Source organism: Carassius auratus, unplaced genomic scaffold (assembly GCF_003368295.1).
Source record: "Carassius auratus strain Wakin unplaced genomic scaffold, ASM336829v1 scaf_tig00027603, whole genome shotgun sequence".
Classification (NCBI taxonomy): domain Eukaryota; kingdom Metazoa; phylum Chordata; class Actinopteri; order Cypriniformes; family Cyprinidae; genus Carassius; species Carassius auratus.
The window spans coordinates 213,253-233,251 of record NW_020525608.1 but is presented as its reverse complement, the minus strand read 5'-3'; the positions used below and the strand labels follow the sequence as shown (position 1 = coordinate 233,251).

Here is a 19,999-nt window from a genome sequence, read left to right as displayed (position 1 = left end):
CTCTTCACTCTGTGCACACCTTTAACCGAAACAGATGATGTCACAATGCTTTCAATGAAGTGGGAAATCTTAAACTCTTCTACACCTTTATGAACTATGATTATAAAGAGTGAAAGTTTGATAACAAATATTTGCAGTGCTTTGAAGAAAAAACAATCTGCATTCAAAGTTCAAAGTGACATTCACTTGGTTGCAGTAGAAACTCCCTTTTGTTTGTTTTAGTGCATCCAGTTTCTTTCCATCACAGAAATACTACACGCATCAGCATCTCTCGCTGCTGGATCTCGTGTGAATGAGTGGTTACAGTAGGAAGAATCTAAAAAACACCTGCTGCAGTACAACATGAACTTTGGCACATCACATTTCTCTTGGTCAGTCAGCTGACTACCTGCCTGAATAGATTGGATAGATGAATAGACAGACAGACAGATGACAGAATGATAAAGTACTATAGACAAACAACAGAATGAATGATGGATGAACTGACAGATGGAAGGAATGAATAGAATGGAATGGTAGAACGACAGTAGATAGAATGACAGAACAATAGAATGATAGGTAGATAGACAGACAAATAAATATGGACGGAATGACAAATAGAATAATAGAACAATAGATAAATGGATCGATTGATGGAATTAATAAATAGAATGATAGAATGACAGACAGAATGATAGGAAAATTGATAGACATAGAACGATACATGATGAAAGAGAATATATGAGATATAGAATATATAGAACGACACATGATGAAAGAGAATAGATGATATATAGAATGTTACAGAATGACAGAAAGAACAAAACATACCACTGACAAACAGATAGACAGAACAGTTAGAGCGAGACAACGATAGAATGATAGCTAGACAGATGGAGACTAGGGTTGGGTACCAAAACCTATGGAATCAGTTTACACCAAACCGAATCAGAACGCAGATTTCAGTGCCTCATTCGGTGCCTCTTAAATGCCTGAGCGATCGATTTAAATATTTGTCCTGGTTCTCCAAAATGTCACAAGAAGCATGGACATCGCTAGGCTTTTTTTTAGCGGGGCCATAGCATTTATCTCCATAAACTGTGCACAAATTCGCGATTGCTTCAGAGTCAGTCTGCTTACAGTCGGTTTCCTTAAGAAATACAGTAATATAAAAACACCTGCAACGGGTTTCGATTTTGAAATGTAAAAGCACGTGTCTTATGCTTTTTAATGATAGAACAACAGATCGGTAGAACGACAGATAGAATAATAGAACAATAGTACAATATATAGATGCATGGATGGAAGGAATAAATAGAACAGTAGAATGACAGAATGATAGAACAATGGATAGACAGACAGACAGAAAGGACGACAGGAAGAACAACAAAAACAATGGTAGAACAACAGATAGATAGATCAGTTAGAGAGACAGACAGAATGATAGAACGATAGATAGAACAACAGAGATACAAAGACCTATATATAGAACGATGGATAGAAAGATAGAACGATATATCGATGACAGGTATAGATATTTTTTGTCACAGAATAATGGTTGACTTAAATTGTGTCGATTTTAGTTGTGACCTCAGGCCAGTATGACACAGAATGGCCTGTACTCCTGTCTCTCACAGTGCTGTTTTCATTCACATCAAATTAAACATGGCGTTTCCTCCAACTGAGCTCTAAACACACTCATTCATTCATGAAGCAAGCGGTTCCTCCTCCAAACCCTTCCCAGACGAGCCAAGGAAAAGAAATAGAATAATTTAAAGCGTCTGATTTATTTCTCGTGACCCTGTCACAAGATTACAACACCCCCCAACATACACTCCACCCTTCCAGTAGCCGGGCTGCTATTATCTCCATCCTCTCGCTCCCTCTCTCCTTCTGCTTCGAGTATGAGGACAGACAGCCGCTCCTCTTAAATCAGTTGTTTAGCTACTCTGAACAGCCAGCCCTCCTCCTTGTCCAGTAATGTCTCCTCAAATGTTTCTCTATGCTATTTTTTGAAACTACCTAGAAATAAAGGGGCAGCTATTATAGGTCTCCAGGTCTGGAGTCACACTTCAGCATCAGTTTCCTTACAAAACCAAAGGCAGGACCTGTCAACTGGACGAGCAGCTCAGTTGGAGCAGATCTAGGGAGCGAAAGAGTATGTTTGTACTTTTTATGGGGAAAAGTACAGCTATGACAGAGCAAAAAACAATGTAAATGTAAACAGATACATGACTTATCAGTTGACTTATCAATTTTGTAAATGTACTCACCCCAATGACGGTAAATGGTGAATTACACTCACACAGCACCATAAGTGTTTTCAGTCAACCATACAAGAATAAAAAAAAAATCAAGCAATTTCTAAACCCTAGTCTTAAACCAGAACCAAAAATGGTTAATGTCAGAGGTCAAGGAATGGGAAGACTAACAATGTTAAGTTGCAAAACTATGACTCAGTCTTGAGAATGAGTCAAAGAATCCTAAAAAGTATGCATCATAGTTTCCACAAAAATATGTGTTCCACAGCACAAGTGTTTTCAACATTGATAATATTAAGAAATGTTAAGCAATTTGTTTAGTAACCCACTGTTTAATAAATAATAATAATAATTTAAGTTCAGTTTTTCCACCTGCTGTACCAAAACCATATCAAACAATGACGTCAAAACTGATATGTGCCGAACTGTTATGTTTGTTAAATCCCTAGTAGTACACATAATATATTCTGAATAAAAATATATTTGTGAATATATGAATTTTCATTCGTAGTTCAGCAACTTAGTTAAGTCAATGTTCAGATTTCAAAACTCTGACAGCAGTAGATTCTAGTTCAACATTGTTCGTCCTCTAACAATAACCATTCTGAGTGACATTAATCGGGGAAAACTCACAGAATCTGGGCTGAACAGCATGCCAAAACCACTTCCCAATTCTCAGGCCCAATAATTACTCCAAGAACAGTGGAAATAGGGGAGCAGTTTGGGATGTAGGATATGGCGGCACCTCGGGCTACAGCCCAGCACGAGTGGCATGTATAACACCAGAGACGCTGGCAGCATTTGAGTGCGCGAGCCAGAAAAGTCACTCTAATCTAGGCTACAACTGTCCCTCAAGTCCTGCAGAAGTCTCATTCAGAGACCGGCCTGAAACTGTGGGGCTATGTGGGGGGAGGCAACACGTGCACTGTGAGCACCACATGGGCGGACAGAGCCGAAAAACTGTGTTGTTGCCATAGTGACAGGCCAAACCCCCTCCCCCGCTACAAATCACCATCAGTCAATCAGTCAATCTCTAAGTGTACATATAAAACAAGAGCACTTGTCTTTTATCAATTCAGTGTAGTTAGCCGAGGCGATGATTCTGGGAAGAGGAGGAGCGACAGAAGCAGAGAGATTTGCTTAAAAAAAAAAAAAGAAAAAACGGGTCAAATGGCAAATGCGGCTCCATTTTAATAACGCATTTCCTGCTTTGAGTAGCGTGAGCACACAATAAGCAGCACCCACTTCCACTGCGCTCCCTCTTCTGTACATTACACTGACTTTACGGTCAGCGCAGGTTTTGAATCACTGCAGACACGGAAGTGACATGGCTGCTCTTAGAAAGCATGCAAATCTAGCCGGTAAGCCATTTGCATCGCATAGTAACCACATCGAGCTATTTGAGGTGAGCTTATCAGATAAACAGCAACCACAGAATTTGCATGAGCTACAGAGATTACCTACTGAGGTTTACATGGTTCAAAAAGGAAGTGCTCAGTTACTTTATTTGACCGTATGACCTCGAATAGCACCAGCTGCAGTAAACTATCTCCTTAAGGCCAAAGAGTCTCACAGCTTGACTCGTGGATCTGCAATGGATCTTATTCTGCAGAGATGCAATATTGGATGTCACATGACTGAAACAGTTCAGCCAATAAAACACTTCAAGTATGTCTTTATAACAAAATAAAAAATTCCCATGGATCAAAAATCCAGATATATGGGCGGCTGTTTTGTTACCAATATTACGTTTTCCAGCAGGCTAACCTAGAGCATAATAATAATTATTTCTTGAGCACCAAATCTTAACAACTTCGAAGATCATGTGGAGTAATGGCAGCTGAAAATTCATCCTTGCCTTTGCAAGAATAGATTACATTTTAAAATATATTCAAACGGAAAAAGTTTTTTTTTATTGCAATAATATTGTATTATTTTTTATTTAAAAGCATTACCTAGAAACTTGAAACTTGAATACCGTAAGCTGTTTTAGTTCATCCTTATAGTACCATTAACAGCTGGTTGCAAGTAACAGACACTATATCAAATGTATGCTATATTACTGGAAGTAGAAACAAAATTTAAAGCCCTCCAAAAATTCAAACTTCACTTCAACATGCTTCTGACCTTTGACACTTGATCATGTGTTTCAAAATGATGAGCAGAAAGACAAAAAAAAAAAAAAAAAAAAAAGGCTCTCTAGAGTAATGGCTGATGTCGAACTCCATAAAACAAATATTAAGATGAGCAAAACGTAAGACAAATAGTATTAGAAGAATCTTAATGGTGCTTGATCGCACAGAAGTCATAGCCACAAGCTGTTTCGGGGTTTTGTACGTGTTACTATATGGCTGATAAATAAAAAATATGAAATAATTATTTAATAATGTACACAGAAATAACATGTAATGTAATAATATGAGCATGACTTCACAGACCCACCCTGTCTGAAAACATATGATAATACATAGCCATATTTCCACAATCCCATAAATCAATATAATTTGAAATATAATTTTTTAAAACAAAGCTCTCAAGAGGTCAAAATGAGTTGGTGAAACTTGTGTAAATTTGTGTAAGCACCCTTTAATGTACACAAGCACAGCTGCTCTTATGTCAGGCTGACATACTGTCCACAAAAACGTCTCGGCTGCTTTATAAAAGGTTATTAATGGAACCAAAAACTACTTCACCAGCCTTAAAAAGTGCTCATTTTGGAGCTGCCTGTCATCTCTCAAAACAAAAGTATGCGGTTCCTCACATTAGTTGCCTTATGATTCCTAGTTAAAGCTGCCGTCTGGATGGAATGTAATGTTAATGAATGGCTACTTGTAGACTGGCAGCGTTGCCTCCCATTCTCTCTGTGCTCTTTATGAGTGACGGAGGGAAATGCTGAAAAACAGGGACGCTCCATGCCTCAACGATACTACAGGAAAACAGGAAATGCTGCAGGGACAGAGCCAATAACAATTTAAAAACTCTTTCCCGTCTACAAAGAAGAACAGTAAATGACATCTAAACAAAACACTGAATCGAAAAAATTCATTCTTTAAAACAAAAACGTGAAAGCATTATCAATAAGAGATGTGGTTAAAAAATGAATGCTTGTCTGCACTAGTTAAACCTGGACCAGCAAAATTAAGATGTTTGGCTTATCTGTAAACATATCTTAACATCCTTTAAACAAGTTTCATTTAATTAAGAATCAAAATTATGTAAGTCTGATTTTCAAAGGATTCAAGCATAATTTAATGTTCTGTACGCATAAAAGAAAGAAGAAAAAAAAACAATGGGGTAAGAAAAATAAACTTAATTCAAAGGGAAAACAAGTTTATTTTTCCAACCCCGCTGGCAAATAGTTTCTGCGTTTTAGTTCTTTTGTTTCTCAAGAAAATGCATCTTGTTTAAAATGTTATATTTACTGGAAAACAAGACCCAAATACTGAAGAAAATGATATTTTCCATGCACCAACATTCAATGCTGGAGATCATCATCCAAAAGACACCCCATGCTGGTAACCAGCAGGACTTTGCAAAACTCAGAATTGGCTCCTTTCACTTCATAAGTGCAAATTTAAATTGAATTGCCCACAACACAGGATGCTGGATTAGAATGACAGGAAGAGAACTTTACTGAACTGTAGAAATTCAAAGAAATTAAATACAGGTAATGCATTCTCAGACAAGAGAGTGTTCTCCAACTATGGAACACCAAAGTGAGTTTATTAAATATGACGAAACATATAAAATGTATAAACTAAAATTTTTTATAGGTGGGACTTCAACTTTTTGAATACACCGTTTTATCAAGCCAACATTCAAACTTTGTGTTGACAAACTTAGCTTTTTTTTTAAAATACAAACGGCAGAAACATACATTCTTTGAATTTCAAATCATTTTAATTCTACATACCTTCAAATTCAAAATGACAATGCTGCATCCTGTTTAAAATCAAATTCACAAACTGAACTAGAAAAGCCAGTCTCAATTCAACTCTTAATGAATCACAACCCTCGAAAACAGATTGTTGACAGGCCTTGCCACCAAACCTGTAGATCAGTGGTTTTCACTAGTGGGTCTAAAGGCTAGAAATAAAAACGTGTGAGAATAATTAATATCTAGCACATGAGCATAGAGAGAGTTGTGAGTGCACAGGACGCAGTTTAAGTGAGAAGAGACATTCTCCAGGCGAGAGCAGCGTGTATTTGAGCATGCGCGACTGGTTTTGTGACAGAGCAAAGGAAATCTGCATGCGAGTGGAGAGATTTGTGCTCGTGCATTATTTTAATGTGCTTTCGCGTTACATTAATGAGCTATCGCTAATGCTTCTGCACCGCATACTGTAAACACACTGCTAAAAGAGAAGACTACATGTGAACCTGTATAATGTATAACAAATCTATTTCAACACCTGAGGCACAGCTACAATTAATGAGCTCTATTAACAATGCATGGCAAAAAATAAAAAAGTCCCTGGGCACCGGATTTATTTATTTTATTTTTTCTGCCATAACTCTATACATTTTGTTACTACTTTACAACTTTTTGATAAAGCTCTAATTGGTTTTCTTTTGGAAATATATTTCAAATTCATCCTGAGTGCATTTATGACTGTAAAGCATATCTGTGTGTCAAAATTGTGATTAAAATCGAAATCACAAAATGTATCAAAGAAATCGCAATAGTTTTTTTTTAGTCTATAATCGCACAACCCTAGTTCATTCAATAAATACATTTAACAATCTAGTTTCTGAGTACTTCGTTATTAACCCAACAATAGCGGGGTCAGTTAATTTTTTTTGCAGTGGGCCGCGCAAACATATGTGTTTGGTTGGATGGGCCGGGAGTTGAAAAAGGTTGGGAACCACTGCTTTAGATGAACACCAAGTATTCTTTAAAATACACAAACAATAAGCCAACGATTGACAAAGAGGAGGCAAATCATGCCAAGTTCAAATTCTGCATTATACTATAATGATTGGGATGTGAGCATGTTTACAGTCGAGCATCTGTGACCAAGTGTCAGCAAACTAGAAACTGAACGTTCGCGACCAATGACATGGCTAGGAGACTGCCTGTATTCTTGCATTTCTTTGGCCTACTTTGCAAGGAAATTGATCCGTTAAATGTGTCAAGGATAAGAAAAGGAAAAGCGTGTATGCATGCATGCAACACGGCTGACAGGAAAGGCCATTCAAGGTTTGCTGTGTATAATTAGATGCATGGTCACCATACACTCATATTTTTCTGTTTGTCACAAAGCGACTGAGTAGAAGAAAAATGATAAAAAGAAAGGGAGAAATAAAGAATGACATGCGTGTGCCATCCATCGCTTCAGGTCTCTGTGGCATGGTTGGAGAATGGCACCTGTTCTATAAATACTGCCACAGGGGGAGCAGCGGACGAACTCAGGTCAGTTAACCTCCTTGAAGAATTTCATCAAGGATAACAGAGAATACGTCTATTAATACATGCGTGTCAGTGAAAACGAGGATCTTTACATAGAAATCTCACTGTAAGGTGGGTTTGGGATGAAAATATTCACAAATTTCTTAGAGCATTGTGTGGGCAAGGCACCACAGCCTGCATCACTTCGATTTCACTTAGCTCTCCTCCGAGAGCACCTGGCCCCGTTTGGCTCTAGGTGCCGTGTAGCAGCATGTGCATTCAGACAACAGCGCTTTCTATAGGCCGGTTAGTATGCGGAGCTGCTTGCTTAACAATAACAGCAGGGAATCGCAGCCAATTAAAATCCAGCCTCATTAAAGAACAGATCACCTAACTCGCCTAAAAGATCATGTTAGGGACACTTCAGGATTCCACTTGCAAAATTGCAAAATTATGATACAGGACTTGATGGACTGATAGGAGAGTGATAGGAGACTTCCCCCAATCCCATTCCCCTCTCTCTCATCAACTCAACTTCCTGCCCGATCTAAATAAAAAGGCATAAAAATAGAAAAAAATACATTATTTTTTTTTTTTTTATATATATATATTTGGATAAATGTGGACCCCCCCAAAAATCTGTGCACACCTACAGTGAGTCCATGTGATAATAAAAATGTTGACATGACTATGCTTGGCAAGGAATTGCTGAAACCATCCCACAAAGCATACATCAATTGAAGTTCCTTTATTCCTGATGTCAAACAAATATACAAACCACTTCCTAACACTTATAAATGTCATCAAACCTACAACAGCTGACAAAAAAAAAAAAAAAAGAAAAAAAAACCTAGAGTCCATTATCACAGTCAAAAACTATTTGTCAGATTCAAGCATGCTCAGTATTAATAAACAAACAGTGTTCATGATGTCAATGTTGTCCAAAAATGTCAGCATTTTATAAATTCTTAACTTTTGAAGCTATCTTCAAAAACCTTGATTTCCGGTGTTTACATTGTGCTCAGAAGTGGTTTGTAGATTTCAAATGACGTAGCAAACTGGATACAGATTTGAAATTTGATTTTAAACAAGGCATATTATAATGAATTTCAATTTACTGAAATGTACCAAATCCAATAATGTAATTATTAACAAGAAAAATGAGAGTTTGTCAAGTCTTATTTAAAAGTTTAAAATCCTTTATAATCCTTATATTTACTCACCAAACAACATTGAACCCATTTAATTTCATTCTATAAAAAAAGCAAATGTAATGCATATTTGATGAGTAAATTATGGCAGAATTTAAAATCTATGAATCTTGAATCTCTTGGAATTCAATAAATTCTACTTCCTGTCATTTGTAAGTCAGTTGTTTAATTCTGAAATTCCCCTCAACTCTGCTGGACGTAAGGCTAAAATGCAAAGAAAACGCTTGAAACATTATACTCAAATGGACAGAGAGCTTAGCCAGTCAAACAGATTGAATTGTCTGACAAAAACATGATAATGCCGCAATGCATTTAGCTGCAGCATAAATGTAGATCTTGGAGATTTTTATTGAATATCATTTCAATGACTAGCACTTAACATTCAGCAGAGATCCACCACTCTCTAAGCAGAGAAAGCGGGTGGTTCTGTGATAAACTCGGTCTATCAGCTCTCCTAACATGGACAGGAGTGACAGGAAGCAACCCTCCAGCTCTAGACAGGGCCTGTCACATCAGCTCTTCACAAAGGCACAGTCATGACTGCATTGCCTTATTTGATCATGACGGATGTCACAGCATGTTCATATATCCATTATGCCCTGCGACAGTGGGTCACAATCAAACAAAAGCCCTGCGCAGACACCTGATGCACACGCCGGCCAAGAGTTTCGTCACCTGCTAGGTGGAAGTCCAAAGTGCAAATCCTCTTGTTTGCACTGGCCATGGAAACCACCTTAAAGCCTTGCTTGGGAGGGAGTGGAAAGCAGGACGGCGACTGATCGGAGAACAGTTCAAGTGTTGATCTGAAAGCAAAGCAGGCTTTCGTTAAAGGATTGCTTATGAAAAAGCAAGACAGATGTGTCCTGGGAGCACCATAATTGAAAGTGTGCAGAAGCCAAGGCCCTTACTGAAACATGATGTGGTCGTCAGAAGTGAAGTTTAATCCTCAGTAGGACAGCTAGGAACAGAACACTCCAAAACAACTGCTGCCAATGCGAACACGCTGTCAACAATGCAGACTCACACCAAATCACCAGGCCATTTTTGGTGCATAAAAATCTGAAATCAAATCGGCTGGTTTTGACATGCACATTTATCTGTGACACTGGCCAACCTACCCTTAAAGTAAAAGGTTTAGCACGTTGAAACTACACATTGTGCTCCACTCATATGCACGCAAACACAGGAGAATGAAAATATCACATTCTGTGGCAGAGTGAAGTTTAAAGTCTCAACTGTGAATCTGTAAGACAGAAAGACTTGTGACCAACATAGGATCTAAACGTCACAGATTGACCTCTTAGCTAGAGCACTAAAAAAAGAGACAATATATAAACTAACTAAATCAATAAAATGTTATACATCACAGAGATAAATAGCCTCAGGCTCTGTCTCTCAGTTTCTGAAGTAAAATAAATTATTAGGCAAATTACTTAAAATTAGAAATGTTGCCGTGGAAATGAACAGAAATAAAGTTGAAGTTGAAGTACTAAAAATTTCAAAATCTAATACGGAAACAAAAAGCTAATATAAAACAAAAATATAAAAATAAAAGCTAATTAAAAATACGAATGAATACTATAATATGTAAAAATTATTAAAATTACACAATTGTGATGTTGCATGCTTGATTGATGTTTAAAACTGGCTGAGCAGTCATTCAACTCATCCTTAATAAAATCTTCAAGGCTTAAGACAATAGCGTGAAAGTACGTCACCAGAGACCCTTATACAAATTCTGACCTCAAACCATTAACTAGCAAGAAAAATATGCAGCCCAATGCAAGAACCTCTGCACCAGTAACAGACAATACCGTCCATTCCAATAGAGGTTACTTAATTTTGGGGGACAAATTCTAGCTTTAATCTGTTTTGACCAAGTACAGAGAGTGACAAGCCCCAGTGCATCCAGCCCTTCCATAACCTGATAAGGGCTTCAGGGCAGACCAGGGGCAACACAGACCGCACGGACAGCGGGAAAGGGTGGAGCGGGCAGATCATTGAAGCGAGAGATAAAATGAATGGCACTGGCAGGAAGTCATGGCCCTGTCAAACGAAGTCATCGAGAAGCTGGATAAAAGGAACTCTTTACAGAGCGGGGGACAGACAGGTGAAGAAGCGGATTAGGATGAATTAAAATACAGTGACTAGAACAACGAGTTTGTGGATGACTACTGAACGAAATAAAAACTGTGCCAAACATCTTATGTCCATATGATAGCAATACATACAATAATGAACAGTCCATTAAATCCATTAGAACATGCTTGTCAACTTATGTCGAAGTTGCATGGGTGAAAGCATCTCATAAAACGTGGTTCATAAAACGCACTGTTAACATCAACAGTATGATTATATCAGGAGAACATCTCCATAATTGAGAGAGTGCATGAGATTACAACTTAGTGAAGATCTCATACTTGGATCCCATCAGATGACACCAAGATGCAGCATATTTTGGAATGCTTCTTGGTTACATACCGTATTTTCCGGAATATAAGTCACACTTTTTTTCATAGTTTGGCCGGTCCTGCGACTTATAGTTAGTTGCGACTTATTTATCAAAATTAATTTGACATGAACCTAGAGAAATGAACTAACAGAAAACATTACTGTCTACAGTCGCGAGAGGGCGCTCTATGCTGCTCATCGCTCCTGTAGTCTACACTGAGCAGCATAGAGCGCCCTATCGCGGCTGTAGAGGGTAAATGTTTTCTCTTGGTTCTTGGTTCTAAATAAATGCAACTTATAGTCCAGTGCGACTTATAGTCAGAAAAATATGATAATTAGGATTCTCTGGGAATTTCTTAAATGAGCAATCATGCTTAAGTGAAAAGGCTACACACACACTAATAAGATGTGTATATGCATAGGTTTTTTGCTGCTACCAAACTTTTGAAGGTGTAGAACCCAAGACTTCTGAGAAGATCCAAGAAGCTAAACACAGACTAACCTCTTAATAGACTTTACTAAATACAAACTAAGAATGCTTAGGGCTGTGCGATATGGACAAAAAAAAACTATCACGATTTTTTTATAAATTTTGCGATTTTCGATTTTAATCACGATTTTGACACACACAGACATGCTTTACAGTTATAAATGCATTCAGTATAAATTTTAAACATATTTCCAAAAGAAAACCAATGAGAGCTTTATCAAATGTCTCTAGAACAGACATAAGTTAAAATAATCACCAAGTAAAGATGTCAAACAAAATGTCTAGACATATGAAAAAAAAAAAAAAAATACAACCATGTTCAGAGATTTTTCTTCATTTTTTTTTTCTCCATGCATTGGCCATAGAGCTCACTGTAGCGGTGCCTCAGGTGTTATATGTTTTGCCCAAGGGTCACACGTACTTCATCTGCAGTACAGTTCAGAAGCAGCAATGAAAGCGCATTATTGTAACGCGAAAGCACATTAAAATAATGCACAAGCGCGAATCTATCCACTCGCACCAGTGACGCGCGGGTCAATGTATTAATAAGCCGCACCCGACCGACGTTTTCAACTAACCCGCCCACTACTCGGACGCAAAAAAAAAAAAAAAACGCATTTTTTAAAAAGCAGTAAATGCTCATCCTAGCGTCATTGGGTCATAGGAACGTAGGCAAAACAAAAAAAATAAATAAAACAACAACAAAACTTAATATATTATAAAAAAATTGATCAAGAATTATAAAAAATCGTCAGTAAGCTCATAATTTGTACTAAAATAGTCTAGTCTGGCTATGTCTATTTGTATGTTTCTGCAAGGTCAGCAGACACTGAGGCTCAGGTTTGTACCGATCAGATCTCGTGAGCGGAGAGCGCATTTCTGAATATTTTGATCCGCTCGCTCATTTCGTGGGGTCTCGCTCAACCCAGAATGGCCTGCTTGTGCGAAAATATGCAAGGAGTCATTTTATTGTTTAGTAATAAACTGGTGTTTTCTGTGTCATTGCAAAGATGAAGTTGACAATGCAGACTCGCCATGAACGCCAGAGAGAAATGCACATTTCATATGGATTACATCATCAGAGAGTAGCCCATTTATTTCGGTTTGAATATTTTAGTTTAAAAGACATTTAAAGCTTTCTGTAATATATAGACTATATTTCTCAAATCTGTGAGGCACACGCTGAGTTTAGTTCGCATGCAATGCAAGTGATCGTGCCGGCGCCTTATTACATTGTCTGCTAGGCTATATATTTGCTTCTTATTTATTAAATACGGGCAACTGATTGATAAAACATTGATCAAAATTAAGATAAAATTTATACAAAATGAAAATTTTAAAAATAGTTTTCTATAAAACAAAACTTAATGAAGTCGTCAAAATCATGTTTTACCAAAAACAGCGACGTTGCTCCCCATGCAGTCTTCTTTGCCGCCTCCATCTCTACGTGCAGACTGAGATCGTGCGTCATCTTCACCAGTTATTCAGCCAATAAAGTGTAGGCCTATGTATATAATAAAAAACTATATAAATGACAAAGGTTTAATTGGCATTTTTATTTCGACCCGAATATCATTACAAATATTTTTGGATGATTCGTAATCGCGGGCAACTGCAGGCACCCGCTCATTTTGGATCAACCCACACATCACTGACTCGCACGCAGATTTCCTTCGCTCTGTTAACAAAACCAGATGTGCGTGCTCAGATCATAGACTGTATAAGGCTCAGATATATGCTGCCTTACAACGTGTCTCTTCTCGCTCAACTTGTGTCCTGTGCACTCACAACTTACAATATATTAAATCTTTTCGCACCTTTCTATTTATAACCTTTTCTGTTCTGATCTTTTACCGCATGCAGTGTGAACGTCCTGTTCAAGTAACATGGGCTCGAAAAAAAATGCTACACATCACAGACAGTGTGTGTGAACCTGGAGTTAGACATATGCCCAGTCTGCTCTGTTCTCGTGCTCCACTTAGGTGTGCTGCATCCTGATTGGTGACTGAACTCAAATCGCAATTTTATTTCGATTTCGATTAATCGCATAGCCCTAGAATGCATGGTTTCCAGGGAAGTAGACCAGCACATTTTAACACTTCCAATTTCTTATTTATTAAAAACACAGCTTTGTGGAATATTTGATTCTGATTGGCCAGTCACAAAAATCCGGGGAATGTTATACCTCGATAACAACCAGTAAAAGCAAATAACATTTTTTTTTTCTTGGAACCTTTGCGTTTGTTTAGCCAATAAAATATTAAAACTCGATGGTATACAAAATGGTATACAATTATTTAATTATGTCATCCTGGTATCGCGGACTCACTCTCATTTCATACACAAGCAGCTGCGTCCACTTTACTACAATTGTTTTGGGTGCTGTAATGGATTAGAAGATAATTATCAAACTGTTAAGGTTTTAAAAAAAAAATTGGTCTTTATTTTATTGCCTTAATTATTTTTGTGGTGAAATGTTGTGTAATAAGTGGTCTGTCTGCACCGTTTCCCTTAAATTCAATACCCGCTTCGCATCTGGGTCCTGATCACCCTGTTGAGGTTTATTCTGAGATAACAAATGGCTGGATGTACATTATCCCTTACATATCATAACATATTTTTGCAGGGCTAACAACCCTTTACAGTATGTTACATCTCCAGAAGGCCCAATCTCCTGTTCTAGTGTTAAGGTTGGATAAATGCAACACTACTTTGATATCAAAGGTCATACAGAAAATATCTTTCTCTGTACAACTAAAATTATTTCATATATCACATTGTGAATGACATAACATATCCATATTTCAGTTCAAAAGATCACAGCTACTTAAAAACTCTCTGAGCTTTCAAACAACACACAGCACATTACTAGAGCGCTGACAGCAGGAAATTCATACATTTCATTTTTAAATAATGCATTTTTTTGCAGTAACATTTAAACAATTATTGTTAAGCCAGTGACCTCAAAATAGAAAATCAGCAATTAAAATGTTTGCATCCAGTACACTTGCTTTCCATTTTACAGCCCATTGAAAATAGAACACTGTCCTAGTATGTTTCAGAGTTAAAGAGTTCAATGAAAGTCCTTAAAAAAATAGGACAATTCTACATTTTACTGAATTCAACAGTGAATCTGCATTACCTGTAGCCCAATCAAACGGTAAAGCCACAAAGACCTGATCCTAATGAAACCTGAATCAGACTCAAAACGGCACAATGTAGGATTCTTTCTGGACTAAAATAAAAAAAGCTCTAGATGATAAAAATTACTTCAAAGCGTTTGTAAGAGAATATAAGAAAATGCTCACTCTTATACAAGAAACTTACATTGCATTTTATCAGTTCGTGCATTTCCTGGGAATTAAACCAATGATCTTGGTGCTGCTAGCACCATGCTCTACTGTTTGACTACAGGTAGATCATAGCGCTGTTAACGCCAAGATCAAGGCGTTTGAGTCTCAGGGAATGCATTAAAGGTGCAACTAACGATTATTTTTTCTGTCGACTAATCTAACGATTATTTTTTCGATTAGTCGACTAATCTAACGATTATTTTTTTTTACAAAAAAATAATTAATCTAATGTTCTTTTTTAATTAGCTAATGAATCCTTTGGATAACTTTACAAAAAAAATATAAGTACAACTTCTAATATAATATTTCAACCTTTATTAATTTTTAACCAATGTGGTTGAAGTTTTTACAGTATAAAATAATAAAGAGGCAAAGAAAATTATTTTACTATGGTAAATGAGTTTATGATAGCGTTTATAATTAAACCACAGTAGTCATAAATTTACAGTTGTCTGAGACGTCATGAAATGTTCTTTAACATCACAAACCATAAAATGTAGTCTGGGTTCTGCTATGGTTTAGCATGGTTTAAAGAGATCTGGTTGATTCGGGGTAGCTCGGTGTTTTGTGACTGTTGTCTCGCGGCGCGCTGTCTTTTAAGGGGCTGTTCACATATCACCTCTTTTGCACGCTCAAGTTCGTTATTTCCATTGTAAGCGCGCGATAAGTGCATTCATAATGGAAGCGACGCGCACGCGGTGCTATGCGCTCGTTTTTTCCAGGCACGCCTGCACCGCATCGAGTTAAAAACATCTCAACTTTTCAGAATGCCGCAAGCGCAAGAATTTCAGACCTGAACCAGAAGGTTGGTCACCAGATCACACGGTAACCAGTTAAACCGTAACACCGGAGAGTGCCAAGATGTTCTCCTCTGAGGTGCGCGTGCATCGCAGTTGTGCTGCTGTGGTACACCATATCAGTTTTGCAAAGGGAACAAAGGGCCATTTTATTTGTCCTCTATTTAAAGTATTCCCATGCTTTTGATAACAGTGGTCTCTGTTTTTGTGATAGAATGCAACTATCTCCATTCCCAGTATGTCATTTATGCGAAATGTAAATAAACAGTGTGACGCGTCAACGCATTTCACGCACGTCGACGTATTTTTGTAGTCGACATAATCGATGACGTCGCGCGTCGTTGCAGCACTAGAATGCATGAACGAAGCAAAATGATAAAAGAATCCTACATAATACAATCTTTGTATTTTGGATAAAAACATCTTCCAAATCTATACATGCAAGACATTTTTGTGTTATCAATCTATCAAAAGCACAGCTATCTAAATTTCATATAATATGCCAAATTTGAAATAATTAGAAATGGGCCATATTGCAAAAACAACGACGACAACATCTAAGACTTCTGCCAAATATATATATATATATATATATATATATATATATATATATATATATATATATATATAGTTCCAATCAGATAATCCATCATTTTGACCAAAGAACCACTGTGGCCAATTAAATGCATGATATGTAATGCATGACATAATAATACATAACAATACAGGGGTAAAAACACATAGGCAGCAATATTTACAATAAAAATGTTTTCCAGAAAAAAATTCACCACAGGAATATTGCCACATAGTGACAATGTTCTCATACATCCAGGCCGCAAAACAAGATAGCACAAATTTGTCCAAAAATCACTGCATAGTGAATATCTGAAATATCACCCAGCCTTACTAATAACCACAATTTCTCAAAGCTTAACCATCTAGACTAATCTGTTTACAAAGTGAGACGCTGGTTAACACAAAGCAGCTATAGTCTCATCAGCAATGGAGCAAATATGTGTTGGCAAAGCCTATTAAGGTCCTGGCTCATCCAGACTAGCCAAGATTTATCCAGAGTTAGCTTGACAGTTGTAACTTATTCAGGATGGGCCATTAATAGGATGACTGAGCAGTAACAAGCTGCTTTTTTTTATTCTTCCTTTTGTGGCACACGAGAGAACTTTAACTTATTAATTCTCTCATAGCAGTAAAGGTCAATCTCATGTATTCACATGAGAGGTCACAGAGCCACATAGGAACCACTGTGTCCTCAGAATCATTCACTGTTACAGAACTGCTCCTGTTCCTATCCAGCATTCAAGAACAATTATGCAAAGCTTGGTTTGCATTGACAAGCTTGCGTGGTGGCAACTTCAAATAAAATGTAAAATAATCCTGCATACATGTTCACCAGTGTTTCAATTGACCAGTCAACTAAAGTCTTGTTTGATATTAATAAGAAGAGATATATTTGGTTAAATGAAACAGAACAGTTGTTAAATTTATCTATGTCTAACACATGCAACCTCGTTGGGAATCCTGAAGACCTTTAATTTAAAAGAAAACATAATACCAAAAAGAAGTCATATTGTTGGAACTTCATCATGGAAACTCAAGTTATTCCAAAGGGATGTTCTGTAAAGCTTCTAAGAGTTGGCAACCGTTACCAAGGTGGGTGGAGTTCAGCGAGGGTCAATTGGTCTTCTTTTCCACATGATTTCACCAAAACTCACACTTCTGTCCATCTCCCTTTCTGACTTTGTCATCAGCACATGGTTTCATCCTACTGTATGATCCAGTTTTAATACAAGCAGCTCATTTTGTGGTTTTAAGAGGATAAACAGTCCTGACTAATAGGAAATAAATGAAGGCTGTCCGTGTCAGATATCACTGCGTCATAGACAGAACAGCAACCAAACTTCACGACTTGATAAAGCATCCAATTCTCCTTCCTTGGGAGTAACCAGAGTCCAGTGTGCAGAGCCCTCACACCCTCATAAGGCAATAACTCTCCACCATTTTGAGATAATTCAACCCAGGAATAAATGCTAAAAGTGCAACACGACCCAAATTTAACAGGTGGCACAGACTGACGTGGTAATGCTCCCAAGATGCCCAAAATGATTGATGTGTTAGCACTCCAGGCTGATACTTACATACTAATTGACTTTTTTATCATTAAAAAAAAAAACATTCAAACAAACATCATTTGCATTTACTGAAAAGCATTTACCTTCATCACTAAAGCAATAAATGCTCAGCTCACATGCTCACAAACCTCAGCCTGATTTCTTTAAGATTTGAATACTGTAATCCGACAGGATTCATGCAATTGCACAAAGCATTCTCGTTTAATTTGCATTTACAAAACAACTCTGCCATATAGTAGTCCTCCTCGGTTGCACATTTGCACATATTCTTCTCTAACTGCATGCAAACATGCAATATCATACAACAGACCACTTGGATTGACTCATAACACAAAACTGACAGCTACAAAAACAAACCAGACCAGTGTACAACCATTTCGCATCCGATGTACACTTACATGGAAGTTACGTGTATATGCACACAACAGAGAGCATGCTGAGATTTGTGTGCTGTTGCATGCCAGGCCCTGTCCAGCATTCAGCCCGCATATGCTAACGCGCTAACGCCTTAGCACTCTTCACTAACGCAGATAGTAATCAAACGATTTACTTGGATTTAAAAAACACAAAAAAGACATTAACCGCAACCACCTCAAATCGCGATAAAACGGAGGTGGCGTGTTTAGCACCACTGAAAACCACAGCGAAGCCTGTCGACTGACTGTATATTATGTGTGTATGAGTGAGTTTAACGGCAGAACTCTTACCGAGCAGAAGCAGCTTCAACTCCCGTCTAGCGTTGCGTTTGTCTCGACGGAGCTCCCTTTCGATCTCGGCGTTGATTCGTTTCGACTCCTTGGCCTCTTCGCTCAGGCAGCAGGCCATCATCGACTCTAAAGTCATCTCCACTCAAACAAGAAAATATCACTCGGTTCGAGTGGCCGTTGTAAAAAGGCGGGTAAAAATCAAATAGTCTCACAATTCAACTTCTCTGAGGAAAAAAAATTAAGGAAAAAATGAGAAGGGAGGTGAGGAGATGATCTGACGGGGTTTGAGAGTGGGGGAGGGGGTCGGGGGCCTCGCGCGCGCTGTGTTCAGTCTTCCCGCGGTGAGCGCGAGCCTCTACCGCGCGTGCAGACCGCGACAAAATTACGGAGGTACCGTTAGGAGAGGAAGAAAAAACCGGGAGGATGAGGAAGGGAGGGTAGCGTCGACGACGACGACGACGACGAGGAGGAGGAGGTCCAGGAACCTTATCTCGCAGATGATTGAAAAATCCAGGGCAAACTATCCTCGCGTGCGTGCGACACTCCCACAACGGCTCACCACCGACACGGGTCCCGGTGAAAACGGGACAGATCACACAGTTGCAACATCCACTGTTCCTGTGTCCCCCTCTCCAGCCTTATCCACCCCTTCAAATGATGGGAAACCAGATTTCTTCTCAGAAAAGGTGGTGAATGAATCGTCAGTTTCACTGATAGTGGTCAAAAACATTCCCTTTCGCGTCGTTTGGGAGCGCTCAGTCACAACACTTGTAGAAAAATTTAAATTCCTTGAAGGGAAAAAGCCAGCTGCTTTTAAAAATGGATTATGCCATTTTTTTCATTTTATTTATTAATTTTTGCAGATGACAGCAGCAGCGTCTCCTCCTACATCAGCGGAGCTGCGGCGCACACTAGCTTGAATCCAAACGGATGATTGACAGGGAACGAGGGCTCCAGCAGGAGAGGGGAGGCGGGAACTGTGAAGAAAATGTTCTGGAGGCGCATTTCTTTTATCTGTCTATGCGGATAACAGGAAGAAACTGTCAAGTTTGGTCGACGGCACAAGTCAGTCAGGCGTTCAGAAAGTGCTCGCTTCCCGGGGTGTGTCTCTTATTCTTATTGCATTGAAGTCTCGCATTATAGAACACATTTATACATATAAAGCTCGCTCTATATAAATATACTTTAATGGTTCAAAAGGGAAATTGTGAATA

At 38.2% G+C, this 19,999-nt stretch overlaps 1 protein-coding gene across 1 annotated transcript in view; it reads right to left on the bottom strand.

Moving 5' to 3' along the window:
* Nucleotides 1-19,657, bottom strand: part of LOC113079298 (guanine nucleotide-binding protein subunit alpha-11-like) — a 41,066-nt gene extending 21,409 nt beyond the window's left edge. Inside the window, exon 1 of the mRNA XM_026251544.1 lies at nt 18,786-19,657. Coding sequence (XP_026107329.1) covers nt 18,786-18,921 — 136 coding nt within the window. The 5' untranslated portion in view covers nt 18,922-19,657. The remainder of the gene's footprint in view (nt 1-18,785) is intronic.
* Between the last annotated feature and the right edge of the window lie 342 nt (nt 19,658-19,999).